Genomic DNA, 26,917 nt, shown 5'->3' with positions numbered 1-26,917 from the left:
CACGCCCCCATCCACATCAACAGGCACAGTGGAGAAGGTCAAAAGCTTAAAGTTCCTTGGCATGCACATCACTGATGACCTGAAATGGTCCCACACCGACACCGTGGTGAAGAAGGCGCAACAGCACCACTTCAACCTCGGGTGGCTGAAGAAATTTGGCAAGGCCCTGAGCCACTGTCTGTTCACTCTGCTACCATCTAGCAGACAGAGACGGTACAGGTGCATCAGAGCTGGGACTGAGAGACGACATAAACAGTTTCTATCTCCAGGCATTCAGACTGTTGAACAGCCATCACTAGCTGGCTACTTGCCAGTTCCTCTGCCCTGTAACATCTTGGAACAATGTCAAAGTGGAGATGTGAAACAGTTGTTTATACTTTGGCTAAAACCTAGCTTTTATATTCGTTTATTTATCTATACAAGCAAGTTAAAACTGCACACCTCTGAGAGCAAGCTATCTAGACCAACTGACAGCTAATTATGCTAGCTAGCTAAATCAAGGGGAGGGGAAACAGCAGTACATAAAATAGCCTATGCGGTGACGTTCAATGACTTACAAATGGGGCATTAGTCTGAACGTGCAGGGTACATGTCATGTAAAAATCTTCCCAGCGTGAAATAGATCCCAATCGTTATGATTGTGTTGTGATTGTGACGCCATGTTGTAGATTTTCCTCACGACAAGAAAATGTTCAATAATTGCACGTGCGTCTCTTTATGTGGATGTCTCTCTCTCTCTCACACCCTCCCTGTTGTGTATGTATATATTGTATTCTCGAAATAGCTAATACAGCTACTACTGTACATACCATTTTCTTTCCAAATTATATACTGTCTGTACACACCACGTATTTATATTTGGATTGTTAATTGGACTCGTTCTCTCATTTGTAGATTATTTGTGTATTTGTATTGTGTTTATGTGATATTCTACTGCACTGTTGGATCTAGTAACATACCGATTTCACAAATTTGGATAATCTCAAAATCACGTTACTGATTAACATTTGGACAGGTAACTAACTAGTAACTGTAACGAATTACATTTAGAAAGTAACCTACCCAAACCTGATTGCAGATAACAATTTAGCAATCGCATATTGTTAGGTTGTAACAACAATTTTGTCTCCCGCGTGTTAAATTGAATTGCTCTACCCCTGCAGCGAATGAATCATTTCCTACAAGTTCTACCAATCATGTACACTGCACTGTGCATCACAGCAAATTATAATGGCTGAATGAGAGAGACAGCCAATCAGATAACTCGTTTTCGATTTCATTCGGCCAATTAGACATTGCGTAATGTTTTGCCGTTGAACGTTATGCTGCAGCACTGCTAGCTAGCTAGCGTTAGCTGCAGTAGACTAGCTAGCTGGCTAGTATTGTTGAAGGTAAAATATGGGTGAAGTTACGTTACAAGTTAACTGGTAAGTTAAAGCGAGCTTTATTAAAAATCTTATTCATCTACTTTACATATTAACTATGAATCGAGTGTGTACTTATTGAGCCTAACGAAGGCGCTAGTTTCAATCATTTTCAAGATGTAACATTACTCTTAGCTAGCTAACCGTAAACGTTGATGCTTGCAAACCTGTCAGTTAGCATGGTTAACCAACGTTCGCTAGCTAGCCAGCAGGATACAGCCAGCGAACAACTGGCCAGTCAATCAATAGCTAGATTAATACTGTACTAACAAGCAGAAGGAGACTAGCTACGATATCCATGTAGTCATATTTAGCTTACAATGTAGCTAGATACGTCTGCTTGACGATCTCATATGTTTACTGCTGGTTAATGCCCCTGTCAGGTATATCTTGCAAGGCTTCTGCTCTAATCTTATCCAGCAAGTGTATGCAAGTTACTATTTGAATGAAACTGCCCCAGTTAAAGTGAAAGTTTGATTACGGTCACCATCACCAAAGGGCCTAGCCACCTGCTTTTATTTCATCTCGCATCACAGTCCTGGTCAATGTCTGTACTCTGGAGTTTAAAGGGACTGTTCACCCTGAAAAATGTGTTTGTCATACGTAACTTCAGACCTTTCCCCTCGATCTCCTGCAAGTATTAACCCCCCCAACCCAATCAGCCTGTAGGTTAAGGGAGACCTGTTTCCCTCGTTCCACTCATTGATTGTCCCCCTCTATCTCTCTTGTAGGTATCAGACTCTCCCCCAGGTTGCGGGCCCATAAGCATGTCCACAGATGACAGTATCTCTGAGGATGTGTCCAGCCTGGGGGCCCTGAGCCACTGCCATGCCGGGGAAGGGGGCAAGGAAAGCGAGTCCTCAGAGGGCACCTCAGCAGCCTCTGGCCTGGGACTTGGACTTGGGTTGGGGCTGTCCGGGACGGAGGAACCCAACGCCAACTCCAAGACTGCAGGGGGAACCGTAGATGGGAGAGCTGAAGACATCACACCAGCATGCAGCCTCCCCCACAAGATCAGGTGTGTGGAGACTGTGAACTCTGACTGGAGGTGGCAGTGTAGTAGGAGGTTTTGAATTAAGTGTGCTACATTGAGTAATCCAACATAGTCCCTTTTCCTGACTCCTGTGTACTGTGTTCCCCAGGAGCCTGTGTCTGAGTACGGAGGAGGCCTTTGGGCCTGGCAAGAGTCTCCCCTTCATCAACCCCTCCTCCCTGGAGACCCTCAGAGCCCTGGTCCAAGAGATCCAGAGTAGTGGGGAGACTGACCCGGAGATGTGGAAGGACTGTGAGGTAGGAAAGTGTCTGTGCTCTTGTGTAACTGCAAGGGTAGGATGGACAACAGATAAACCAATATATAGGATACCATATATTTAGTGTGGAAGGACTGCCAAGTAGTAATACAGCCACTGATAGTTAAATGTTTGTGGCAGTTAGTATGTCAGAGAAGTGTGATTGTGTGTGTTCTCTAAACTTCTCCCTGCAAAGGGTGATACTGGGGTTAGCTGGTGTGGTCATTATTCTCCTGCAGCACGTTGGGCAGTCTCATCCCTCCTCTGTCGCTTCTGGTGTCCCTGTGGATCTCAGCTGACAGCACACACACACTTGGTCCCTAGACTGCACACATCACACAACTCCAGCTGATCTCTTCAGACAGGACATGATTTGTGGGGAATAGACAACTGTGATGCTGGCAGCAGTGCCACCTCATCTCACAGAAGAAAACACACTGAAGAGAGAGTACTGTATTCCCCAGCTTTAAATACAGGGATCTAGAGCTGGGCGATATGGACAAAAATCCATATTGTGATAAATTGCCTGAACTGATCTGATGACAATAAATCGAATGATAAGTTTATAACATTGTGCACCACTTTGTTTAGTTGTATTACCCTATAAACTACTATGTCTAGTTTGATTGTTGTAGCCATTGTTCCATGAACAATCACCAATATTAACAAACTTATTTAATTTCAAACTTCACATTTCACTTGTATAGGCTACTTGTCGTAATGAACGATGTCAGCAAAATGCCTGCGTCCCAGCTCAGGGATCTTTCCCAATTGTCTTAATGACCTCCTGCCCTCTCCTCTCATACAGTTTTCCTGATCTGAAAACACAGGCTCGATTACTTTTGAGATGCAACCCATACCCAAGTCTGTTATTGTGCCCAGAAAAGATTAACATTTAACCTGTGTTTGAAAATGTGCAAATAACTGAGTCTCTAAAAGGTAATCAGTGAGTTTCTTACGGACTGTAATATCAGGTGCATACCCCCCCCCCCACCTCATCTCCCTGGGTGCATGGCATAGTACAACTAATTCACTTTTCTCACATCATAACTGGAGCACAGCTGCTTCCGGATGCACCCCCCCCCCCCCACACACACACACACACAGACCCCTTATGCGAGCCTAACTCACAGCTGTCACACTTCTTCCCTCCAATCAGAACATTTGACTATTTGCCATATTCATATTCACACTGGAAATGTGCCCATAACTTTAAGAGGAAATATTTTCCAATGCTTTCTGGATGGTACTGTACAGACCTAATTTTGAAGATGTGTACGTGTCTTTGTTCAACAGGGTCGATGGCTGCATCTGTTCCAGCTAGTAGAGAAACAGTACCAAGAGCAGATCCTGGCTCAGCAAGAACAGTACCAGTGCCAAATACAGGTTTGTAGTACTATTTGAGTGTGTGTGATTTTCACAGTAGATGGCACCGACAGGTATGGCAGCTCTACTTCTAGCTGCTAAGAAACTTTGCAGTATTTAGTTTTTTTGTTGTTGTTATTACATACAGCCCGGAAATAACTTTTGTATATCAGAGCGGTGGTAACTCGCCAACATTATGACCAGGAATACGACTTTCTCGAATTGGGTCCCCAGAGCAATTTAACTTATTCCAGAGGCTGCTCCAAAACACCGCCGGCGGAGAAGAGGTATTCGGAGTGGACTTCTAGTCCGACTCAGGTGTGCACACCATCCACCGCTTCTGAGTATATTACTTGCTAATGTTCAGTCTCTGGACAATAAAGTAGATGAGCTCAGGGCAAGGATCTCCTTCCAGAGAGACATCAGGCATTGTAACATACTCTGGCTGTCTCGGAATATACTGTCCCCGTCCATACAGCCAGCTGGGTTCTCAGTACATCGCGCAGACGGGAATAAAGAACTCTCTGGGAAGAAGAAAGGCGGGGGTGTATGTTTCACGATTAACTGCTCATGGTGTGATTGTGATAACATACAGAAACTCAAGTCCTTTTGTTCAGCTGACCTAGAGTACCTCACAATCAAATGCCGACTGTATTATCTCCAAAGAGAATTCTCTTTGGTTATAGTCACAGCTGAGTATATTCCCCCTCAAGCTGATACTATGACGACCCTCAGAATTACACTGGACTTTATGCAAACTGGAAACCACATATCCTGAGGCTGCATTTATTGTAGCTGGGGATTTTAACGAAGAAAAGTTGAGGAAAATGCAACCATAGTTCTACCAACACATTGACTGTAGTACTCGCTCTGGAGAAACATTGGACCACTGCTACTCAACTTTTCGAAATGCCTACAAGACCCTCCCCCGTCCTTGTTTCGATAAATCTGATCACGACTCCATTTTGCTCCTCCCTTCATATAGGCAGCAACTCAAACAGGAAGTACCCGTGCTAAGGTCTATTCAACGACGGTCTGACCAATCGGAATCCATGCTTCAAGATTGTTTTGATCACGTGGACTGGGATCTGTTCCGGTAGCCTCTGAGAATAACATCGACGAATACACGGATGCGGTGACTGAGTTCATCAGGAAGTGTATAGGAGATGTTTTACCCACTGTGACTATTAAAACCTACCCAAACCAGAAACCGTGGATAGATGGCAGCATTCGCGCAAAACTGAAAGTGCGAACCACCACATTTAACCATGGCAAGGTGACTGGTAATATGGCCGAATACAAACAGTGTAGTTATTCCCTCCGTAAGGCAAACAGGCAAAACGTCAGTACAGAGACAAAGGAGTCGCAATTCAACGGCTCAGACACGAGAAGTATGTGCCAGGGTCTACAGACAATCACGGACTACAAACGGAAAACCAGCCATGTTGTGGACACTGACGTCTTGCTTCCAGACAAGCTAAACACCTTCTTCACCCGCTTTGAGGATAACACAGTGCCACCAACACGGCCCGCTACCAAGGACTGTGGGCTTTCCTTCTCCGTGGCCGACGTGAGTAAAACATTTAAGCGTGTTAACCCTCGCAGGGCTGCTAGCCCAGACGGCATCCCTAGGCGCGTCCTTCGAGCATGCGCAGACCAGCTGGCTGGAGTGTTTACGGACATACTCAATCTCTCGCTATCCCAGTCTGCTGTCCCCACTTGCTTCAAGATGTCCACCATTGGTCCTGTACCCAAGAAGGCAAAGGTGACTGAACTAAATGACTATCGCCCGTAGCACTCACTACTGTCATCATGAAGTGCTTTGAGAGGCTAGTTAAGGATCATTTAACTTCTACCTTACCTGACACCCTAGACCAACTTCAATTTGCTTACCGCCCCAATAAATCCACAGACGATGCAATCGCCATCGCACTGCACACTGCCCTATCCCATCTGGACAAGAGGAATACCAGTGTAAGAATGCTGTTCATTGACTATAGCTCAGCATTCAACACCATAGTAACCTCCAAGTAACCTCTATCATTAAGCTTGCAGCACTGGGTCTGAACCCCGCCCTGTGCAACTGGGTCCTGGACTTCCTGACGTGCCTCTTCAACCTCACGAGGCTGAAGAAATTTGCCCCCTCCAGCACACCTACAGCACCCGATGACACAGGAAGGCCAAAAAGATCATCAAGGACATCAACCACCCGAGCCACGACCTGTTTACCCGGCTATCATCAAGAAGGCGAGGTCAATACAGATGCATCAAATCTGGGACCGAGAAACTGAAAAACAGCTTCTATCTCATGGCCATCAGACTGTTAAATAGCGATCACTAGCCGGCTTCCACCCGGTTACGCAATACTGCACCTTGGAGGCTGCTGCCCTGTATATATAGACTTGGAATCGCTGGCCACTTTAATAATGGAACACTTGTCACTTCAATGTTTACCAACTGCTTTACTCATCTCCTATTTATATACTGTATTCTATTTTACTGTATTTTAGTCAATGCCACTTCGACATTGCTCAATCTAATATTTATGTATTTCTTAATTCCATTCGTTTACTTTTAGATTGGTGTGTATTGTTGTAAATTGTTAGATACTACTGGACTGTTGGAGCTAGGAACACAAGCATTTTGCTACACCCGCAATAACATCCGCTAAATATGTGTATGTGACCAATAAAATTTGATTTGACTATTGCCAAATACAGCTCTGAACTTTACGTGGCCTGTTCTAGAATCCATGAAGATGCATGTTCTGATGCCTGTTTACACTGTGGTTATTTTCCTCCTCCAGCTGATTCAGGATGAGATCAAAGCCTTGGTTCAGCTCCAGAACCGCCAGACCAGCACACAGACCCACAACAATTACCCATATACCCCTACTGCTACCACCAACACACAGACGCATCACGATTACCAATCTACGCTGTCTACTGTCACACAGACACACCCAGACTACTCCTCTTCCCCTGCTGTTGCCACCTTACACCCCTCACCCTCCACGGACCTTCCCAATGGGAACTCGCCTCTCTCTGCTCCCCCCACCTCCCTCTCTGTCCCCCAACCCCTTCTGAGCTCCACCTTCCCTCTACCCACATCCACTCGGCCAGGGCCGGTCACCCCAAGAGAGAGGTGGGCTGAGGGGGCAGGGACGGTGCTGAGCAGTGGGTATGGGACCCTGTCGGCCTGGGGGTCAGGGCTCTATGGGACAAAGACTCTGGGGGGAGTAGAGGAGAGAGGGCGGGGGAAAGAGGAGTCTGGTTGGTCCCTTCACCTCCAGGACTACACAGAGACCATTCTGATTGGCCAGGAGGGTCAGCAGAGGAGTGCTTCGGCCAATGAGGTGGCTTCTAGAGACAATCCTAGTCCACCTGAGCAGCAGAGAACCTCCAGCCAACCGCTGACCTCCTGGGCTCAAAGACAGAGACGCAGCAAACCCAAGAAGAGCACGGCGGGGCAGGCCCAACCTCCCCTGGCTTCCCCCCCACCCCTCCAGGCCCCATTCCCAGGCCAGAGCGTCCCTCAGACCTCTTCCTCCCAGGAGCAGCAACCCATCCCCAGGCAGAGCCCTAGAGACAGCCCCCTGGAGAACACTGACCTCCAGGACAAGGTACACCTAACTCCAGCCGACGCACCCGGTTTTGTTTGAATTTATAGTAGCTGGATAAAATGATGTAAAACTATTTGGATTACTAGAGTCAGTATAATGCGCTGGCATTTTGTTATATGACCTTGTATTTTGTCTGTGTGTCACTGTGTCTGCCCTGCTTTATATGCGTCACAGTCAGTTGAAACAGGATTCCTTGTGGGGAAGCATTTTGAAAAGGAAACAGTAAAAGACGAGTTAGCTTTGGGTCTCATTCTCTCTCCTATGTTCATCTCTCTTCTCTCTGTTTTCAGCATGGGTTGGCTGCTACCTTCACCAACTCCTTCCCTCTGAGGAGAAGTGACAGCCTCATGTCTGAAGCCTCAGGTAACCACACACACACACACACACAGGCCTCTTTGTATCCGCTCCAAACTTTGGCCTACATGCTGCGCGCTCTTGTCACCTTGTTGAATATCACTGTTGCCTTTGCTTGAGCAGCAGTTCTGAAATGCGGTCAAAGCAATAATGCTAAGTGCTTTTAGTAACGTAGTTATAAAGCAGTATTAAGGTTGTTATAATGTAGTGATACGTGTCTGCTTCTTGTCCTTCAGGTCTGACGTACTGGCGCATGGATGTGAGTGAGCTCTACCGCCCCCTACCTGACAGCTTCGACAGTGGAGCCTACCTCCTGCTGCAGGAGGCCTCTATCAGTCTGGTAGGTGAAGGACAAAAGGACAACCCAAACTTGTTCCACCTAAAATACAGTGTTTGTTTTCATTGTGCTGAAAAAGTTAGTCTCTTCTGCATTAGGGAAATCCCACACATTTTCAGTCCTCAATCCCAAGTAAATAAAAACAAATGACACCGCCTCCCACCATTGTATTAGTTTGTTGTGCGTCTCCCTCTGTGTCTCGCAGACCTCTCCAGAGGACCAGAAGCTGTCTCTCAGAGAGATCTACCACAGCAAGCAGAGAACTACTGAGTCTAAACACACCGACTGGGACCGCTCTCTCACCTGCAGCCCCACATCACCACAGGTATACACACACACACACACACACACACACACACACACACACACACACACACACACACACACACACTAAGGTTGGGCGGTATCCAGATGTTCATACCTTTTCTGTACCATACCGGGGTATACTGTATTACCGGAAGTGCACACAAGGGGTGCTACTTAAAAAAGAATTGAGCTTCTTGGTTACAGCAGAGACATTCAAGCCCCTCCTGGATCAAGATCCCTGTTGCCTAAATGGTTTTGTGCTTCCAATTAAAAAATAATAATAAGTATGTATCTTGAGTGTACATGTGATGGAAGAATGCACTGTGCATGCAGAGGTTTGCAATTCCATTGAATTGGGGATAGTTTAACCAAAATATACCACAAGACCTAGAATAGCCTTATGTGTATCCCACAAAAAGGTTCACTGTTATAAGCTAACTTTTTTTTAAATGAATTTAAGTAAAATTCAAGGACTTAACTTTCCATGGACAATTTCTGGAAGAAAAAAAAATTCACAGTGGGTGCGAGACACTGGCTTGTAGGCCTCTCCAGGTCTCACACCCACTGTGACATTTGGTGGAGGATCGGTGATGATCTGGGGGTGCTTCAGCAAGGCTGGAATGGGGGCAGATTTGTCTTTGTGAAGGACGCATGAATCAAGCCACGTACAAGGTTGTCCTGGAAGAAAACCTGCTTCCTTCTGCTCTGACAATGTTCCCCAACTCTGAGGATTGTTTTCTCCAGTAGGACAATGCTCCATGCCACACAGCCAGGTCAATCAAGGTGTGGATGGAGGACCAGCAGCTCAAGACCCTGTCATGGGAAATTGTCCATGGGAAGTTAAGTCCTGGAATTTTGCTTAAATTCATCATCTTTCACAAAGCCGAGCTGCTTGCATTTTTGCACCAGGAGTGGCATAAAGTCACCCAACATCAATGTGAAAGACTGGTGGAGAGCATGCCAAGACGCATGAAAGCTGTGATTGAAAAGCAGGGTTATTCCACCAAATATTGATTTCTGAACTCTTCCTAAGTTAAAACATTAGTATTGTGTCGTCTAAAAATAAATATGAACTTATTTTCTTTGCATTATTCGAGGTGAGGATCTTTTTAGTTATTTTGACCAGTTGTCATTTTATGCAAATAAATGCTCTAAATGACAATGTTTTTATTTGGAATTTGGGAGAAATGTTGTCAGTAGTTTATAGAAAAAAACTAAAATGTTAATTTTACCCAAACACATACCTATAAATAGTAAAACCAGAGAAACTGATCATTTTGCAGTGGTCTCTTTTACATTTTTTTCAAGAGTTGTATAATTATTTTAGTTTTTTTGTTTCACAAAACAATTTAGTAAACAGGGATCTTGATCCAGGAGTAGATTTGAATGTCTCTTCTGTACCCAAGAAGCTTGATCTTGACATCTAGCAAGTTAGCAAACCAAATTCATAGCTGGAGCCCTGAGCTGGAGATCATTTATTTGACATATCTTACATTTCTTATAGTTATACTTAACTTACAGTTATAAGCAGTGGCGTAGCACGCGCCCTGGCAGCCCCCACGAGGCGGGGGTGTCCCCAACCCACAGTATTGAAAATCAGACTGTCGGTATCTCAAAATACCCCGGTATACAATATAAACAATATATCGCCTAACACACACAGACACCCGCTCTAACCCTTCACTTTGTTCTAGGTGTTAACTCTAGATCCCACTATTCAGCTCCGTCAATCAGATCGAACCTCCGGCTTCACCTCGCCCTCCCACTTCAGCAGCCCCTCCTACCCCACCCAGCCGCAGCTCTACCCCCGTGTTGACACCCCCGTCAGCCCAGACAGCATGGCTGAGGGCAGTACCAACCCCGGGGACACAGACTGCGCCTCCAACGCCTCCAGCCTCTCCGCCGTCGCACCTACCCTAGCCAGAGTGGCCTCTGCTCGGATAAAACCGTCCCCGTCGCCCCCCTCTACCTCCAAGCCCTTGATGCTCCCCAGCAGCCAGCAACGCAAGGCCTTAGTCACTCAGGCCAGCGAGGAGGAGGGGAGTCACACACACACCAGCACCCTGAAGCAACTGGCTGTGTCTGGGAGGCAGACGCACTCACACACACTCTCCCAGAGCGGCCCTCGTATGGAGAAAGCGGCGTCACTGGAAGACCCTGTGATTGTCTCTCTGTGAGTGGCAGAGGGCTGGTTATGTTTTTATATATTGGGTCACACAGGGGCGTCATGCAGTCCACATCTGAGGGGCACAAAGTCCCTGAGGATAGCTGGAAGGTCGACAAGTTGCATTTTTCATACACTTGAAACAATTTTTGTTCTGCAATCTAGAGCCATAATTATACTTAATTCTACGTAAAAAAATGTTTATTTTTCTGCATATCTAAGCATACTTCTTGAGCTGTGTGTATCCTGACTGGTGGTTATTTTTTATGACTAAAATCTGGGTAAAAGATTGAAAGGAATGTGAGTCTTATTCAGTACATTTAGTAATTGCTCACTTTTCTAAAGTCTACCAACCTTGCCAGCAGGCATGCTAGCTAAGATAGTTAGACAAGCTAGCTACTCTAACTTGATTGCCTGAAATGGCTTATTGGCAGCTAGTGATGAGATTGGGGACCTATCTGGGCTAGTTAAAGCCAACTTCATAAAATTGCTATATAATACAGTATTACTGTAGACCACTGTAGTATTACAGAGAATCAACAAATTAAACCCTTTATTTTTTTTTCGCTTTTTTTTTCTGGGCAAATCAGAGGGGCCCCTGTGCCCCCTATGGGCATGACGCCTCTGGGGCCACACTAATATTATTTAGGGCATAAATCAGAGGAACTAGTAGTAGAATAACTTAAGGTAATTGATACATACTGAGTACTACTAATCTCCTTTCTCCTCCCATTCCTCCTCTTTTCCCTTCTTTCTATTCTCCCCTCTTTCTCCAGGCTGAGAGAGAAGCAGAGGGAGAAACACACTCGTCATGTAGCTGATCTGAAGGCTTACTACGAGGCAGAGATCAAAGTCCTCCGGGACAAACTGGACCTGAGAGACTTGCCTCATGACCTGGAGCAGAGCAACCACACACTCAGACAGAGGTAGTGGTGGAGAGTGTGGGTGGGTGTGTTTGGGGGAAGGTTGGTGTGTGTGTGTGAGATCTAAGTCGTGGTTGTTGTATTACCAGGTGTGCTCAGCTAGAGCAAGCTCTGTCTGAAGCAAGCAGCCGTATCCAGGAGCTGGAGAACAAGAACACCATCCTAGAGAAACAACTGGTAGGATACTGTTATACCCTTAGAGGTGTGTGTGTGTGTGTGTGTGTGTGTGTGTGTGTGTGTGTGTGTGTGTGTGTGTGTGTGTGTGTGTGTGTGACAAGCTCTGCTGTCTCTTTCAGGCTGACTGGCCAGAGCGCTACGACACAGCCTGCTCCACGGCAACGTCCCTGCAGCAGCGATTGGACGAAAGCAGGCAGTCAGGCAGGGAGAAGGACTCCTCGGCCGGCCGCCTCAGGACCCGGGTCCGGCAGCTAGAGGAGGCCTTGGAGAACGCCTGCAGAGAAACACAAGAGAAGGAGGCCAGGAGGGAGCGGGAGTACAAGATGCTGCAGGACGTGAGTTCTGACGTTATACCCGACTAGCTAAGTAAACCAACTGAAATCTCTGGACTACTTTCTAGGTGTTGTAGTTTGGGAGATGTCCTACAGAACATCTGGAGAACAGTACCTCTACGTCTCTTACACAAGTCTCTTATTTGAGAAGCTCTTTCAGTACCCGCTGATGTGTGCAAAGGACCTTGTAATAGGCTATTTGGCTGTAGCTCAAAGGTTTAATAGACACACTCCGGTGTGTGTGTGTGTGTGGTCATGATGACTCAGGGGTTGTGTGTTTTTGTCTCCCTAGCTTCTGGGAGAGTATGACTCTCTGAAGAAAGACCACGAGGGAGTTAAGGTAACGGAACTATTCTATTAGTGTAATCTATTCTCCTTTTCGGTGTTATTCCACCTCAAGATTAACAGGTGACACGTTGTACTGGTACTGGTTCTAACCTTTTGTTCTCTATCAACAGGACAACTTGGTGTCTACAGAGAACAAGCTGTTTGATGCCAACGAGCAGGTTTCTGAACTAAAAAGGTAACTTCAAGCATCCAACACCAAGACCTGAAAACCAACATCTACAAGATAGATATGCTAGATAAATCATAACTAGCCCTATTTGAGTATTTTCAAATAACGTGGTCTCAAATCTAGTTCTATTGAAAGTATTTTCAAATACAAGCGTCTGTGTATTTGAGTATTTTCAAATAGATGCCAATACTTTCCAAGTGTATTTCCAAATACATTCCAATATTCAACTAGAGAAAATATCAAAATATTTACTTCGAAATGTCTTTGTCATGATCAGACCTGGGGTTCAAATACTAATTGGGGTATTTCAATTACTTTCAGAGTTACGTAATTTGTCCATATCGGACATCAGTTAAGTGTTTTTGACACCTCCAGTGTTACCAGAGTGACCACATTTTTTGGGGGTGGTTTATATTTAGAATTGTCACACAAGAGAAAAAAAGAACATCCACAAACAGGACAGACACAACAAACACAATCAACACCACACAAGGAGCTCCAGCCCATGATAAATAAAAGAAAGGAAAATACAATTGAATGTACAGATTTGGTCAAGCCTCCTACCCATCTCCCACCAGCAGCCCGTAGCCATCCTCTCAAACAGCAAAGATGGTCAAAAGGAGAAGCAAGGCCGTATCCACAATGCGCATCAGAGTAGAAAATGTGTCGTAAGTGCTGAGAATAGAGACTTCACTCCTACTCTTATGGGTCAAAATAAAAGCTATGCATGAAGCCTCTTTAGTCTTAAGTTCCAGTTCCACCTAGTCGACGGACATTTGGGAGAGCTCATGAGCTGTCTCAACCTGTTAAGTTACCAGAAAGGGTTTTAACAATAGAGAAATGCAGTGAGTCAGTGGTTCCTGTGCCACAAGCAATTGCTTTGGAGTTGTTCAAATGTTTTGATATTTTTTATATGATCACTCCATAAATAGTGTAGACCTACAGGCAACAGTATCTCTTACGCTTTTCAAAATGATTTCACATGTACCCTATTTTATATGACATGCCTAAATTCTTAGAACCACGAGGCTAATAAATAAACATGTTTTTCTTTTGATTATTGAATTACCTACAGTGCCTTCAGAAAGTATTCGTACCCCTTGACTTAATTCCACATTTTGTTGTTACAGCCTGAGCTCTAAAAGGATTTAATAGATTTTTTTTGCACAGCCATCTACAGACAATACCGCTGTGTGACAGTCTTAAAATGATCCTAAAACCTCTGAGCTGGGAGTTTTTGTTGTCGTCTTAAAACAGGTTTTAACATGATTCCTAGGACGTTTTCGCTGATGTTTTGTGGATACGGGCCAAGAGTGACAGATTGAAGAATCCCTTTTGACTGAGAGAAGAGTTATTCTCTTTTGGTGTGACTATCTATTTTGGCAAACAAAGAATAGATGTATCGTGTGCCAGCTTTTCTTTCTTTATCAGTGTGTCTTGTCCCAGCACCGGTGGAGATCCTGTATTTGACATGTCTCTATCACCCACACACTCTTTCCTGTATCTGTCTGTGGCCCTCCTCCTCAGGGTGATCTGTAAGCTGGAGAGCCAGGTGAATCAGCTGGAGCATGAGAACCAGGCCAGGAGTCGCCAGGCTGTCCACAACCACACACAGCCTTCTGGAGCTGGGTACAGTCTCCTCTCCTCCACGTATGCATACATGTTGTGCTTCCGTTAGGTCCCAAAGCAGGTCTGACCTGTAGCTGTTATTATTTTTTAACCCTCTCCTGTCTCTCTGTCTGACTCTCTAGCTGTTGTTACTGTTGTTAACCCTCTCCTGTCTGTCTGTTTGTCTGACTGTAGCTGTTGTTACTGTTATCCCTCTCCAGTCTGTACCACCATCCGGACCTGTTGCTTTCGCCCAGCAAACACCCTTGGCAACCAGAATCCACCTATAGAATTTCTCCTTGCTCTCAAACCGACCAATCACACAGCACCAGGAAGTCTCCCTGTCCTCAAACTGACCAATCGCAGAGTTACAGGATGTCCCCTTGCCCTCAAACTGACCAATCAGGCAGCTCGGGCCACTTTACAGACCACACTGGCAACAGGAGGTATGGTTGCAGTGTTAACTTTGGAATACCTCCTTTTAATCCCCTTTCCCCCTTGATTTAACCCAGATTAAAAATCGGACCAGTTTAACTCACCCGTGTCCTGTTTTGTCCTGTAGGTGTTTGTCCCCTCCAGAGCGTGAGCAGGACCGGGGTGAGGTTGTGAGGGAGGCTCGGGGGCCTCTGACTCCACTGATGAGGGCCCTGATAGAGCTGGATGAGACCAGAACCACTGAGGACCAGGCCCCCTGTAAGACCAGCCACAGTACCACTGACTCACTCTCACTGGCCTCCAGTAAGACACACTCCTCATCCCACAGTAGGCCCTCCGCACACTCACTAACTCATTCTCTTCACTCCGTCCTCAGCACGGTGCTAGAACAGTGTAGCATAACTCAGTCATTGGCTCCAGTCACAAAGTTGGAGGTTGTATTTTCCCCTAGCATCAGCCGTTTGGATAGTTCTCTAAAATCTGGAAGACGTGTTTGATTCTCTAGTCTACTCTGAAGTCTTTTGACCGTTCCTGTCTTTCAATGAGGTTCACTCTGAATGCATGTGTATCTGTCAATACGTTTACTCATGTTAGTCTGTTTTTGAGCTATATACTTTAACTTATGTGATAATGCTGTGCTGTGGTGGTATTTGTTGAGATGCAAGACAGATTTCCCCGAAAGGGACACGATTATTATTAACTAGCTGTCTCTATGTATCTGTCTGTGTTGCAGGGCTGGGCAGCCGGAGGCCAACTGTTGGCTTCGTAGAGAGAAACCACAGAGAGCCACCAACACAGGACAGGGGCAAAGCTATGGAGGACAGGGGCGGGACTGGACATGAGAGTGGTGCGGCCGGATCTGAAAGAGGCATGGTCTGTCTGAATGGAGGCAGGGATGGACCTCCCCAGGGTGTGGCTTCTCCTGGAAGGGCTGCGTCTGGGACATTCAGGGGAGTGTGTCTGCTGAGAGCCCAGAGAAGTCTGTCTCCAGAAGGCCACAGGTCCTCCTCTCTGCCCCCCCGCGCCCAGAGGGCCACCTTCCCCCCTACCACACCCAGTGCGTCATGTCATTTTCACTGCTATTTCCTTGTGTAGTTCATTGTGTAGGGTTATTGAACTCATCTAGTGTTCTGTTGTTCTAGCTAAGAGAGAGACCCTGATGACGCCTCAGTCGGCTAAATCCAGCCCCAAACGCTGTCCTACAGAGAACTACTCCACTGCCTTTGGCAACCCACGACAACAGCAGCTACACAACAGGTACGGGTTAAGTACCCCTGGACGACAGGACCGGTCCTTAGCTGAATCTGTGCAGCCTTGATTTGTTTTCATCCTGTTCATTACAGGTGTGTCTTCTCCAGCTATTGTGTCTCATTATTCCTGACGCATTTTCCCTACCGTAGTTTATGTTTTAGCCTCGGAGTTCAGGTTTGTGATTGTCCGTTTCAGGTTTGACGTGGCGTCAGACCAGAGACTCCACTCCTTCCACAACTCCAGCCCCAGGAAGAGACTGTTTTCAGAAGGTAACAGAAACAACGTTGTTTTACACCCCTGACACCTGGTTAGTGTGTTCAGTGGAATACAGTGGCTTGCGAAAGTATTCACCCCCATTGGCATTTTTCCTATTTTGTTGCTTTACGACCTGGAATTAGAATAGATTTTTGGGGGGGTTGTAACATTTGATTTACACAACATGCCTACCACTTTGAAGATGCAAAATATATTTTTTTGTTAAACAAACAAATAACTTGAGCGTGCATAACTATTCACCCCCCAAAGTCAATACTTTGTAGAGCCACCTTTTGCAGCAATTACAGCTGTAAGTCTCTTGGGGTACGTCTCTATAAGCTTGGCACATCTAGCCACTGGGATTTTTGCCCATTCTTCAAGGCAAAACTGCTCCAGCTCCTTCAAGTTGGATGGGTTCCGCTAGTGTACAGCAATCTTTAAGTCATACCACAGATTCTCAATTGGATTGAGGTCTGGGCTTTGACTAGGCCATTCCAAGACATTTAAATTAGAGGTAGACTGATTATGATTTTTCAACACCGATACTGATTATTGGAGGACCAAAAAAAGCCGATACCGATTAATCAGCCAATTATTATTTATTTTTTATTATTATTATTATTATATATATATATATATATATTTGTAATAATGGCAATTACAAAAAAAACGAATGAACACTTATTTTAACTTAATATAATACATAAATAAAAATCAATTTATTCTCAAATAAATAATGAAACATGTTCAATTTGGTTTAAATAATGCAAAAACAGTGTTGGAGAAGAAAGTAAAAGTGCAATATGTGCCATGTAAAAAAAGCTAATGTTTAAGTTCCTTCCTCAGAACACGAGAACATATGAAAGCTGGTGGTTCCTGTTAACATGAGTCTTCAATATTCCCAGTTAAGAAGTTTTAGGTTGTAGTTATTATAGGAATTATAGGACTATTTCTCTCTCTACCATTTGTGTTTCATATACCTTTGACTATTGGATGTTCTTATAGACACTATAGTATTGCCAGCCTAATCTCGGGAATTGATAGGCTTGAAGTCATGAACAGCGCTGTGCATCCCAGCATTGCTAAGAGCTGCTGTTTGAATGAATGCTTACGAGCCTGTTGCTGCCTACCACCGCTCAGTTAGACTGCTCTATCAAATATCAAATCATAGACTTAATTATAATATAATAAACACACAGAAATACGAGCCTTAGGTCATTAATATGGTCAAATCTGGAAACTATCATTTCGAAAACAAAACGTTTATTCTTTCAGTGAAATACGGAACCGTTCTGTATTTTATCGAACGGGTGGCATCCATAAGTCTAAATATTGCTGTTACATTGCACAACCTTCAATGTTATGTCATAATTATGTAAAATTCTGGCAAATTAATTACGGTCTTTGTTCGGAAGAAATGGTCTTCAAACAGTTCGCAACGAGCCATGTGGCCCAAACTGCTGCATATACCCTGACTCTGCTTGCATAGAACGCCAGAGAAGTGACACAATTTCCCTAGTTAATATTGCCTGCTAACATGAATTTCTTTTAAATAAATATGCAGGTTTTGAAAAAATATGCTTGTGTATTGATTTTAAGAAAGGCATTGATGTTTATGGTTAGGTACATTGGTGCAACTACAGTGCTTTTTTCGCGAATGCGTTTGTTAAATAATCAACCGTTTGGTGAAGTAGACTGTGATTTGATGATAAATTAACAGGCACCACATTTGATTATTTGCAATGCAGGACAAGCTAGTTAAACTAGTAATATCATCAACCATGTGTAGTTAACTAGTGATTATGTTAAGATTGATTGTTTTTTATAAGATACGTTTAATGCTAGCTAGCAACTTACCTTGGCTCTTTGCTGCACTGGCGTAACAGGTGGTCAGCCTCCTCGTGGAGTGCAATGTAATCGGCCATAATCGGCGTCCAAAAATGCCGATTACCGATTGTTATGAAAACTTAAAATCGGCCCTAATTTATCGGCCGACCTCTAATTTAAAGGTTTCCCCTTAATCCACTCAATGTTGTTTTAGCAGTATGCTTATGCTCATTGTCCTGCTGGAAGGTGAACCTCCAGTCTCTTGAAGACTGAAACAGGTTTACCTCAAGAATTTCCCTGTATTTAGCGCCATCCATCATTCCTTCAATTCTGACCAGTTTCCCAGTCCCTGCCGATGAAAAACACACAGCATGATGCTGCCACCACCATGCTTCACTGTGGGGATGGTGTTCACAGGGTGATGAGGTGTTGGGTTTGCGCCAGACATAGCGTTTTCCTTGATGGCCAAAAAGCTCAATTTTAGTCTCATCTGACCAGAGTACCTTCTTCCATATGTTTGGGGAGTCTCCCTCATGCCTATTGGCGAACACCAAAAGTGTTTGCTTATTTTTTTCTTTAAGCAATGGCTTTTTCCTGTCTACTCTTTTCTGTAAAGCCCAACTCTGTGGAGTGTACGGCTTAAAGTGGTTCTATGGACAGATACTCCAATCTCCGCTGTGGAGCTTTGCAGCTCCTTCAGGGTTATCTTTGGTCTCTTTCTTGCCTCTCTGATTAATGCCCTCCTTGCCTGGTCTGTATGTTTTGGTGGGTGGCCCTATTGGCAGGTTTGTTGTGGTGCCATTTTCTTAAAACTTTTGAATAATGAATTTAATGGTGCTCCGTGGGATGTTCAACGTTTCTGATCTTTTTTATAACCCAACCCTGATCTGTACTTCTCCACAACTTTGTCCCTGACCTGTTTGGAGAGCTCCTTGGTCTTCATGGTGCTGCTTGCTTGGTGGTGCCCCTTGCTTAGTGGTGTTGCAGACTCTGGGGCCTTTCAGAACAGGCATATATCTACTGAGATCATGTGACAGATCATGTGACACTTAGATTGTACACAGGTGGACTTTATTTAACTAATTATGTGACTTCTGAAGGGAATTGGTTGCACCAGATCTTATTTAAGGGCTTCATAGCAAAGGGGGTGAAAACATATGCACACACCACTTGTCTTTTTTTTGTGAATTTTTTTGAATTTTCTAAACAAGTAATTTTTCAATTTCACTTCACTAATCCAAATAAAAATCCATTTAAATTACAGGTTGTAATGCAACAAAATAGGAAAAATGCCAAGGGGGGTGAATAGTTTTGCAAGGCACTGTAGACACTACTACCCTCTTTCTCTCTCTCTCTCTCTCCTCCAGCCACCCAGCGGTCATCTGGTGGTTCAGTTGAGTCATCGGGCAGTATTGAGCCCCAGAAGGGGGTGTGTGGGCTGGGCTGGGAGGAGCAGGGGGCTGGGGGGTCAGGCTCAGACCTCCAGGACCCCGGGACAGACCTACAGAACAGTCTCCACTCCCTGGCCGACGCTGAGAGGCTGTTTGACGAGCTCACTATGGAGAAACAACAGGTGAGACAGACTGTTACAAGGCTCTTGTTATTAATCTAGACCCTCACAATAGACTATGACGGGGACATGCCGCTCACACGCGGCATGACCAAGCACAAAATGGCTTTTACCCCTACCTAAACCCCCATCCCTACCCAGAGACATCTGTAAAGATTGCATGACCATAAGTAATGGAATTGGTCTACCAGAGCATTATTAGCATATAGCTGATATCCATCCAAACCCTTTCAAACCTACTGGGAGTTAAGGGACTGGGGCTAAGAGTTGAGTTGGGGCTTTTATTGCACTGCTTTAAATCAAATCATATTTTATTGGTTGCATACACACATTTAGCATGCCGTTATTGGGGGAAAGGGTCAGTTGTACAACTGAATGCATTCAACTGAAATGTGTCTTCCCCATTTAACCCAACACCTCTGAATCAGAGGTGCGGGGTGCTGCCGTAATCAACATCCACGTCTTCGGTGCCCGGGGAACCATAGGTTAACTGCCTTGCACAGGGGCAGAACGACAGGGATTTGATCCAGCAATCTTTCAGTTACTGGCCCAAAGCTCTAACCACTAGGCTACCTGCCACCCTGCGGGTGTAGCGAAATGATTGTGTTCCTAGCTCCAACGGTGCAGTTATATCTAACAATTCACAACAATATATACAAATTTAAAAGTACAACTATGGAATTAAGAAATATATAATATTAGGACAATCAATGTCGGTCCAGAGTATAAATATAGTGCATTCGGAAAGTATTCAGACCCCTTGACTTCTTCCACATTTTGTTATGTTACAGCCTTATTCTAAAATGTATTAAATTGTATTTTTCACTCATCAATATACACACAATACCTCATAATGACATAGCAAATACAGGTTTTTAGAAATGGTTGATTTCAAATTTATATTGAAAAAAACCCTGAAACTTAAAAAACGTATAAGTATTCAGACCCTTTACTCAGTACTTTGTTGGAACACCTTTGGCAGCGATTACAGCCTTCTTGGGTATGACGCTAATTGCAAAGCTGTCATCAAGGCAAAGGGTGGCTACTTTGAAGAATCTCAAATATAAAATATTGATTTTGATTTGTTTAACACTTTTTTGGTTACTACATGATTCCACATGTGTTATTTCATAGTTTTGATGTCTTCACTATTATTCTACAATGTAGAAAATAGTGTAAATAAAGAAAAACCCTGGAATGAGTAGGTGTGTCCAAACTTTTGACTGGTACTGTATATATGTATATATATGTGTGTGTGTGATGGAATGTATGGAGAGTATGTGGATAGAATATTTAGTATATCTTTTGGATAGTATAGTGTATATTTACAGCAATAGTTGAATAGGATTGATTTGTCTAGAATACGGTATGTACAAATGAAATGAGTAGGAGGCCGGCTAGTGATGGCTATTTAACAGTCTGATGGCCTTGAGATTGCAAAACAGCTTCTATCTCTTGGTCTCAGCTTTGATGCACCTGTACTGACCTCTCCTTTTGGATGATCACAGGGTGAACAGGCGATGTCCTGGATTATATTTTTGGCTTTCCTGTGACATCGGGTGCTGTAGATATCCTGGAGGGCAGTGTACCCTTTGATGTGTTGGGCAGACCGCACATCCTCTGAAGAGCCCTGCGGTTGCGTGCGTTGTAGTTGCCGTACCAGGCGGTGATACAGCCTGACAGGATGCTCTCAATGGTGCATCTCTAAAAGTTTGAGGGTCTTAGGGGCCAAGCCAAATTTATTCAGCCTCCTGTTGTGGGTGGACCATTTCAGATTGTCAGTGACGTGTACACCGAGGAACTTGAAGCTTTTCATCTTCTCCACTTCTCCACAAGCTCCCTGTTGATGTGGATGGGTGCGTGCTCCCTCTGAAGTCCACGATCAGCTCCTGGGTTTTGTTGAGCTTGAGTGAGAGGTTATTTTCCTGGCACCCCTCTGCCTGGGCCCTCACCTCCTTCCTGTTGGTTGTCTCGTCATTGTTGGTGATCAGGCCTACCACTGTTGTGACGTCTGCAAACTTGATGGTTGAGTTGGAGGCGTGCGTGGCGCCGTGGCCATGGGTGAACAGGGAGTACAGGAGGGGACTGAGCACGCACCCTTGTGGGGCACCTGTGTTGAGGATCAGCGTAGTGGAGGTGTTGTTTCCTACCTTCACCACCTGGGGGCGGCCCGTCAGGAAGTCCAGGACCCTGTTGCAAAGGGCGGGGTTCAGACCCAGGGCCGCAAGCTTAATGATGAGCTTGGAGGGTACTATGGTGTTGAATGCTGAGCTGTAGTCTGATGTAGTCCTATTTTATTGATGGCGTATATCTATCAATGACAGAGGCAGTCCTTTGACATCGCACCTCACTAATCTCTATTGGATCTGTTCTACAGTATTACCTGGCTTTATGATTTTTCCAACCACTCCTCTCTCAATGTCTATTTATAGCTGGGTTCATATATCCCTCCCTTCTTTCCTGTCCTACTGTCCTTTCCAGTCCTGTCCTGCCTCTCCTGCTCTGTTATGACTGAGGGGTGCTAACTCCTTTCTCCGGCCCTTTACCCTTCAGCAGCCTTAAGTATACTCCCGCCTCTGCCTAGGGCAACACACACACCGCAGCGTGGCCTGCCTGCTTGGTTCATCTGATTAATCTGAGTGCTGTGAAATTGTTGGTTAGTTTATATATTTATTTATTTATGTAATTAATTCATTTTGGTGTGTTTTGTGCAGATTGAGTCAGCGTTGAGCCGGATGCCTGGATCTGGTGGGAGGGTGAGCCTGCAGACCAGGTTAGATGAGGTAAGGTCACAGTCACACGCACCAAACCATGCAAGGCCTCATTACATATTAGTGAGGCGTGATTGGGTCTAAATTAGTGCACTGATATTAAACTTTTGGCCGATTCCGATAAGCCAAAAGAAAACGATACAGATATTTAACATTTTAGCGGCCTTTTAAGTACAGTTAGTTTAAGTACAGTTTTAGTACAGTTAAATAGTTGAAACGCTGACAAAAAAGTTATTTTGTTGGCATTTACGTATGTCCCCATTACCAGTAAAACATAATCAAAACCTATTTCTTTCACTTACTTGCTGTGCTGTTTCATTGTTCAGTTGTTCAGTCTCAACCAGGATTTTATCATACATGTCAAGCAGAGAAGTTTCAGCTCTGTCTGTCCGTGGCCTCTTCTGTCGTGGGTCCTCTTCCTCTGTGCGCACTGTCACTGTGTCCGTTTCCATCTTGTTCACCTGTGTCTAACATTTCACGTAAACTCTGTTTCTAGTCTGCATCGAAGTAGCGGTCCTTGTACCTAGCATCGAGCATGGTGGCGACACAGTAAAGAGGCTCAGAGAGAATGCCTGTTAACGAAGTAGCGGTCCTTGTACCTAGCAACGAGCATGGTGGCGACACAGTAAAGAGGCTCAGAGAGAATGCCTGTTAACGAAGTAGCGGTCCTTGTACCTAGCATCGAGCATGGTGGCGACACAGTAAAGAGGCTCAGAGAGAATGCCACCGAAATAGCTTGTTCACAGCCTCTAGTAGAGTACTTTTCCAAGTTAACCCCACTGTCTGTCGGCAGTTTTGTTGAGCAAGCGTTTCAATGCCATGACAGAGGGTATCACGTCTGCTGCAGACGCAGTTGATGAGCTTATTTCTCAAGTCAGTTGTTAGAATGGAGCTAGGAGTGTGCTCATGTTTCCTAGATGTTTTCAAATGCCATTGAAATGGCAGCAGCGGTATGAGAACCAGCACATTCTTGAGCATGCAATACGGCTTTCCTCAGTATGAAATCCTTGTCGGCCCACCGTGCTGTCAGACTCAGCATGTTCATGGGGCTGACGTCGCTGGTCCAAATGTCAGTCGTGAAGCTAATAGAAGTAGCTCATAGATGTGCGTTTCAACAATACTGTGTAACTCCGGTAGGGCAACATCTGAAAAATAGCGCCTACTTGGTAGTGTGTACCGGGGCTCGAGGTGCTCGATCAGTCAGCGAAAGCCAACATCATCCATGACAGAGAACGGTTGATTGTCAAGGGCAATGAATTCCATTATCTTGGTGTTAATGGATTTTGCCTTTTGAGTTGTCTCGCTGAAATTTTACTTACTCTTTCAAATGACTGCTCGACTTGAACTTGTTTAGCTGTTAGAAGTGCGCGCTTAGTATTTTTCTGCTTTTGTTCTGTGTAGCGCTGTATTTTTTGTGTCGTCATTACGTCATCTACCTACAATTGAAGTCGGAAGTTTACATACACTTAGGTTGGAGTCATTAACTCGTTTTTCAACCACTCCACAAATTCCTTGTTAACAAACAATAGTTTTGGCAAGTTGGTTAGGACATCTACTTTCTGTATGACACAAGTAATTTTTCCAACAATTGTTTACATACACTAAGTTGACTGTGCCTTTAAACAGCTTGGAAAATTCCAGAAAATGATGTCATGGCTTCTGATAGACATCATTTGAGTCAATTGGAGGTGTACCTGTGGATGTATTTCAAGGCCTACCTTCAAACTCAGTGCCTCTTTGCTTTACATCATGGGAAAATCAAAAGAAATCAGCCAAGACCTCAGAAAAAAAATTGTAGACCTCCGCAAGTCTGGTTCATCCTTGGGAGCAATTTCCAAATGCCTGAAGGTACCACGTTCATCTGTACAAACAATAGTACGCAAGTATAAACCCCGTGGGACCACGCAGCCATCATACCACTCAGGAAGGAGACACGTTCTGTCTTCTAGAGATGAACGTACTTTGGTGCGAAAAGTGCAAATCAATCCCAGAACAACAGCAAAGGACCTTGTGAAGTAGCTGGAGGAAACGGGTACGGAAGTATCTATATCCACAGTAAAACGAGTCCTATATCGACATAACCTGAAAGGCTGCTCAGCAAGGAAGAAGCCACTGCTCCAAAACCGCCATAAAAAAGCCAGACTACGGTTTGCAACTGCACATGGGGACAAAGATTGTACTTTTTGGAGAATTGTCCTCTGGTCTGATAAAACAAAAATAGAACTGAGTTTAAATGTATTTGGCTAAGGTGTATGTAAACTTCCGACTTCAACTGTATATTATGTAGGTATGCGCTTTGACTTCGGTTTTGCACATCGGCGTTAAACTAGACATGATGCCGATGTTGGCATTTTTAGCTAATATCGGCTGATTCCGATATGCTTACCGATTTAGATCGTGCATCCCTAGACTAAATGTCATCTTTTTGTTGTCATGAACATGTTTGTTTGATGAAATGGACTCGTGTGAGGTAATTGAATAGTATAGATGGGATATAACTTTAAAGCCAAGATCTTTGTGTACAGTATGTGTGGATGTTTATGCTATTCCAGCTAAATTACTGTTCCCCTACTCCCCAGGTGGCCTTAGAGAACCGTCTAGAGAGCGTAAACCGTGACCTGGGTTCCATCCGCATGACCCTGAAGAGGTTCCACGTTCTACGCTCCTCTGCCAACATATAGCAATGTTTTTATTAGATGACGTCATAGGTAGGGTCTAGGGCTTTTCCTGGTCAGATTGCATGGTCAGGAAAAACTCCTGTTCCTAGTTATAGATGAATAAATATCACCGTTTTCTGTGATGTAGTTGGATAAAGAACCCTGATTGTTCTCTCTTAACTCGCAGGTTGGCATTTATTGAGATGACTCATGTACTCGAGCAGCTCTGCAGTGGTCACACTAGCTGGCACAGCCACAATGTCATAAAGTCTGATTTAAAACCTTAACCATACTGCTCACCCTAATGCCTAACGTTAAAGGGACATTTCAACATTTTTCAACTTCGTATTCATCATCTGCACCACCCCAACATCAACATATGTGAAATGTATGCGTTTCTATGTTTTGTAGTAAAAAATATAGAGGAAGATAAGTGTTTCCGATGATGACATCGGTGTGCATCGTGGGATTTTAACCAATTGTGAGTAGGCGTTGCCTACCAATTGTCTACTAATTGGTTGATGTCATTGGAAACACGTATCTTCCTCTTTTTTTAATACAAAACATAGAAATGCACCATTTTCACATATGTTGATGTTGGGGTGGTGCTGGAGATGATGATTATGAAGTTGAACATTTTTAAAATGAAGACCAAAAAGCACATTTTTGTTTTCATACTTTTTTATTATTTAGCCAAATTTGACTTTGCAGCTGGCCTATCTAGCGGAAACCGTTCAGTTCTGCCTCTGAGGCAAAACTCATGACAATAAAGGTCAACCTGCTCTTAACTCTGTATCACAGATCATTTGTACATGACCCACAGTCTTTTTTACACATATAACTCTGGGATATTTTTCTACATGTTTGGAAGAGCTCACAATTTTGCGGAGTATATTTTTAGAAATGCACAGATTTGTAAAGTCGTTTACTTTTTTAGACGTTATTGAAAGCGAAATAATATATGCTTTACTTGCCATATTCAGGTAAATTATGTCGATTTTTATTTTTATTTTAATTAAATTAATAAAATTTTTATCAGCCATCTATGGATCAATATAAATATGAATGTCAGAACATCCTAATATCCAGCAGAGACATTTACCCATCTGGAATGTACCACTGCCATCTCCGTCTAGGTCTACATTTTTATGCATCGTTTTGATATGTTTTTATTCCTCGTACACTGCATAAAATTGTATTTATTACATTTAATTGTTGTGTTCATTACAATGTTTATTCCTGGTGCATTAAAAATATAATAATCTTGATAGCCTACAACGTTCAATAAAAAAAAAAAGTTTGCCCAAGCCATTGTTTTTCCCAGTTCCATCATTACTTGAAAATCTTTTACAAAAACCTTTTATTTTAGGAAATTTGAAGTTGCTTGCCTTTTTCCATTTTTATATATTTTATCTCCTTTGAACATTATTTTGTGTTAATTCTGTTGTGAAGGGAAGGATTCCATCAGTACCTAACCCCCCTCTCTTCCTAGTATACTATGGACCTCCTGCAAAAATTGAAACCAGCACACATTTGAAATATTACACACAAATGGACATTGCTTGAAGCAACGTCTTATTGTAATGCATGGAATTTATACAGTATTTGCACTGTTTCTGTTTTTTTGGCCATGTAGTTTTTTTTGCAGTTGGCAATGAATGACTTGACATGAACTTCACTGGAACTAAAATGTACTGTTGTTCTTTCAATAAATAACGCTTACATTATTACAA

The 26,917-nt window shown here is 44.0% G+C and overlaps 1 protein-coding gene across 4 annotated transcripts; it reads left to right on the top strand.

Moving 5' to 3' along the window:
* The first annotated feature begins 1,286 nt into the window (after nt 1-1,286).
* Nucleotides 1,287-26,917, top strand: LOC139543700 (M-phase phosphoprotein 9-like). 4 transcript variants are annotated; one of them, XM_071350037.1, is made up of 23 exons: nt 1,287-1,427; nt 2,156-2,442; nt 2,567-2,714; nt 4,010-4,099; nt 6,885-7,700; nt 7,991-8,063; nt 8,291-8,394; nt 8,597-8,716; nt 10,392-10,870; nt 11,638-11,787; nt 11,874-11,961; nt 12,081-12,296; nt 12,586-12,633; nt 12,752-12,816; nt 14,338-14,439; nt 14,640-14,864; nt 14,981-15,111; nt 15,587-15,910; nt 15,996-16,110; nt 16,300-16,373; nt 19,554-19,759; nt 22,471-22,539; nt 25,107-26,917. In XM_071350037.1, the coding sequence occupies exons 2-23, from the start codon at nt 2,192-2,194 to the stop codon at nt 25,206-25,208; spliced, it is 3,996 nt and encodes a 1,331-aa protein (XP_071206138.1). In that variant the 5' UTR covers nt 1,287-1,427; nt 2,156-2,191; the 3' UTR covers nt 25,209-26,917. The 4 variants fall into 4 exon arrangements, with proteins under 4 accessions (XP_071206138.1, XP_071206137.1, XP_071206135.1 ...); XM_071350036.1 differs by having other exon boundaries at nt 14,338-14,460; XM_071350034.1 differs by having other exon boundaries at nt 14,338-14,460; nt 14,981-15,156.

This window comes from Salvelinus alpinus, chromosome 18 (assembly GCF_045679555.1).
Source record: "Salvelinus alpinus chromosome 18, SLU_Salpinus.1, whole genome shotgun sequence".
Classification (NCBI taxonomy): Eukaryota; Metazoa; Chordata; class Actinopteri; order Salmoniformes; family Salmonidae; genus Salvelinus; species Salvelinus alpinus.
Note: the sequence above shows the minus strand (reverse complement) of the source record. Positions and strands in the feature narration are given on the sequence as shown.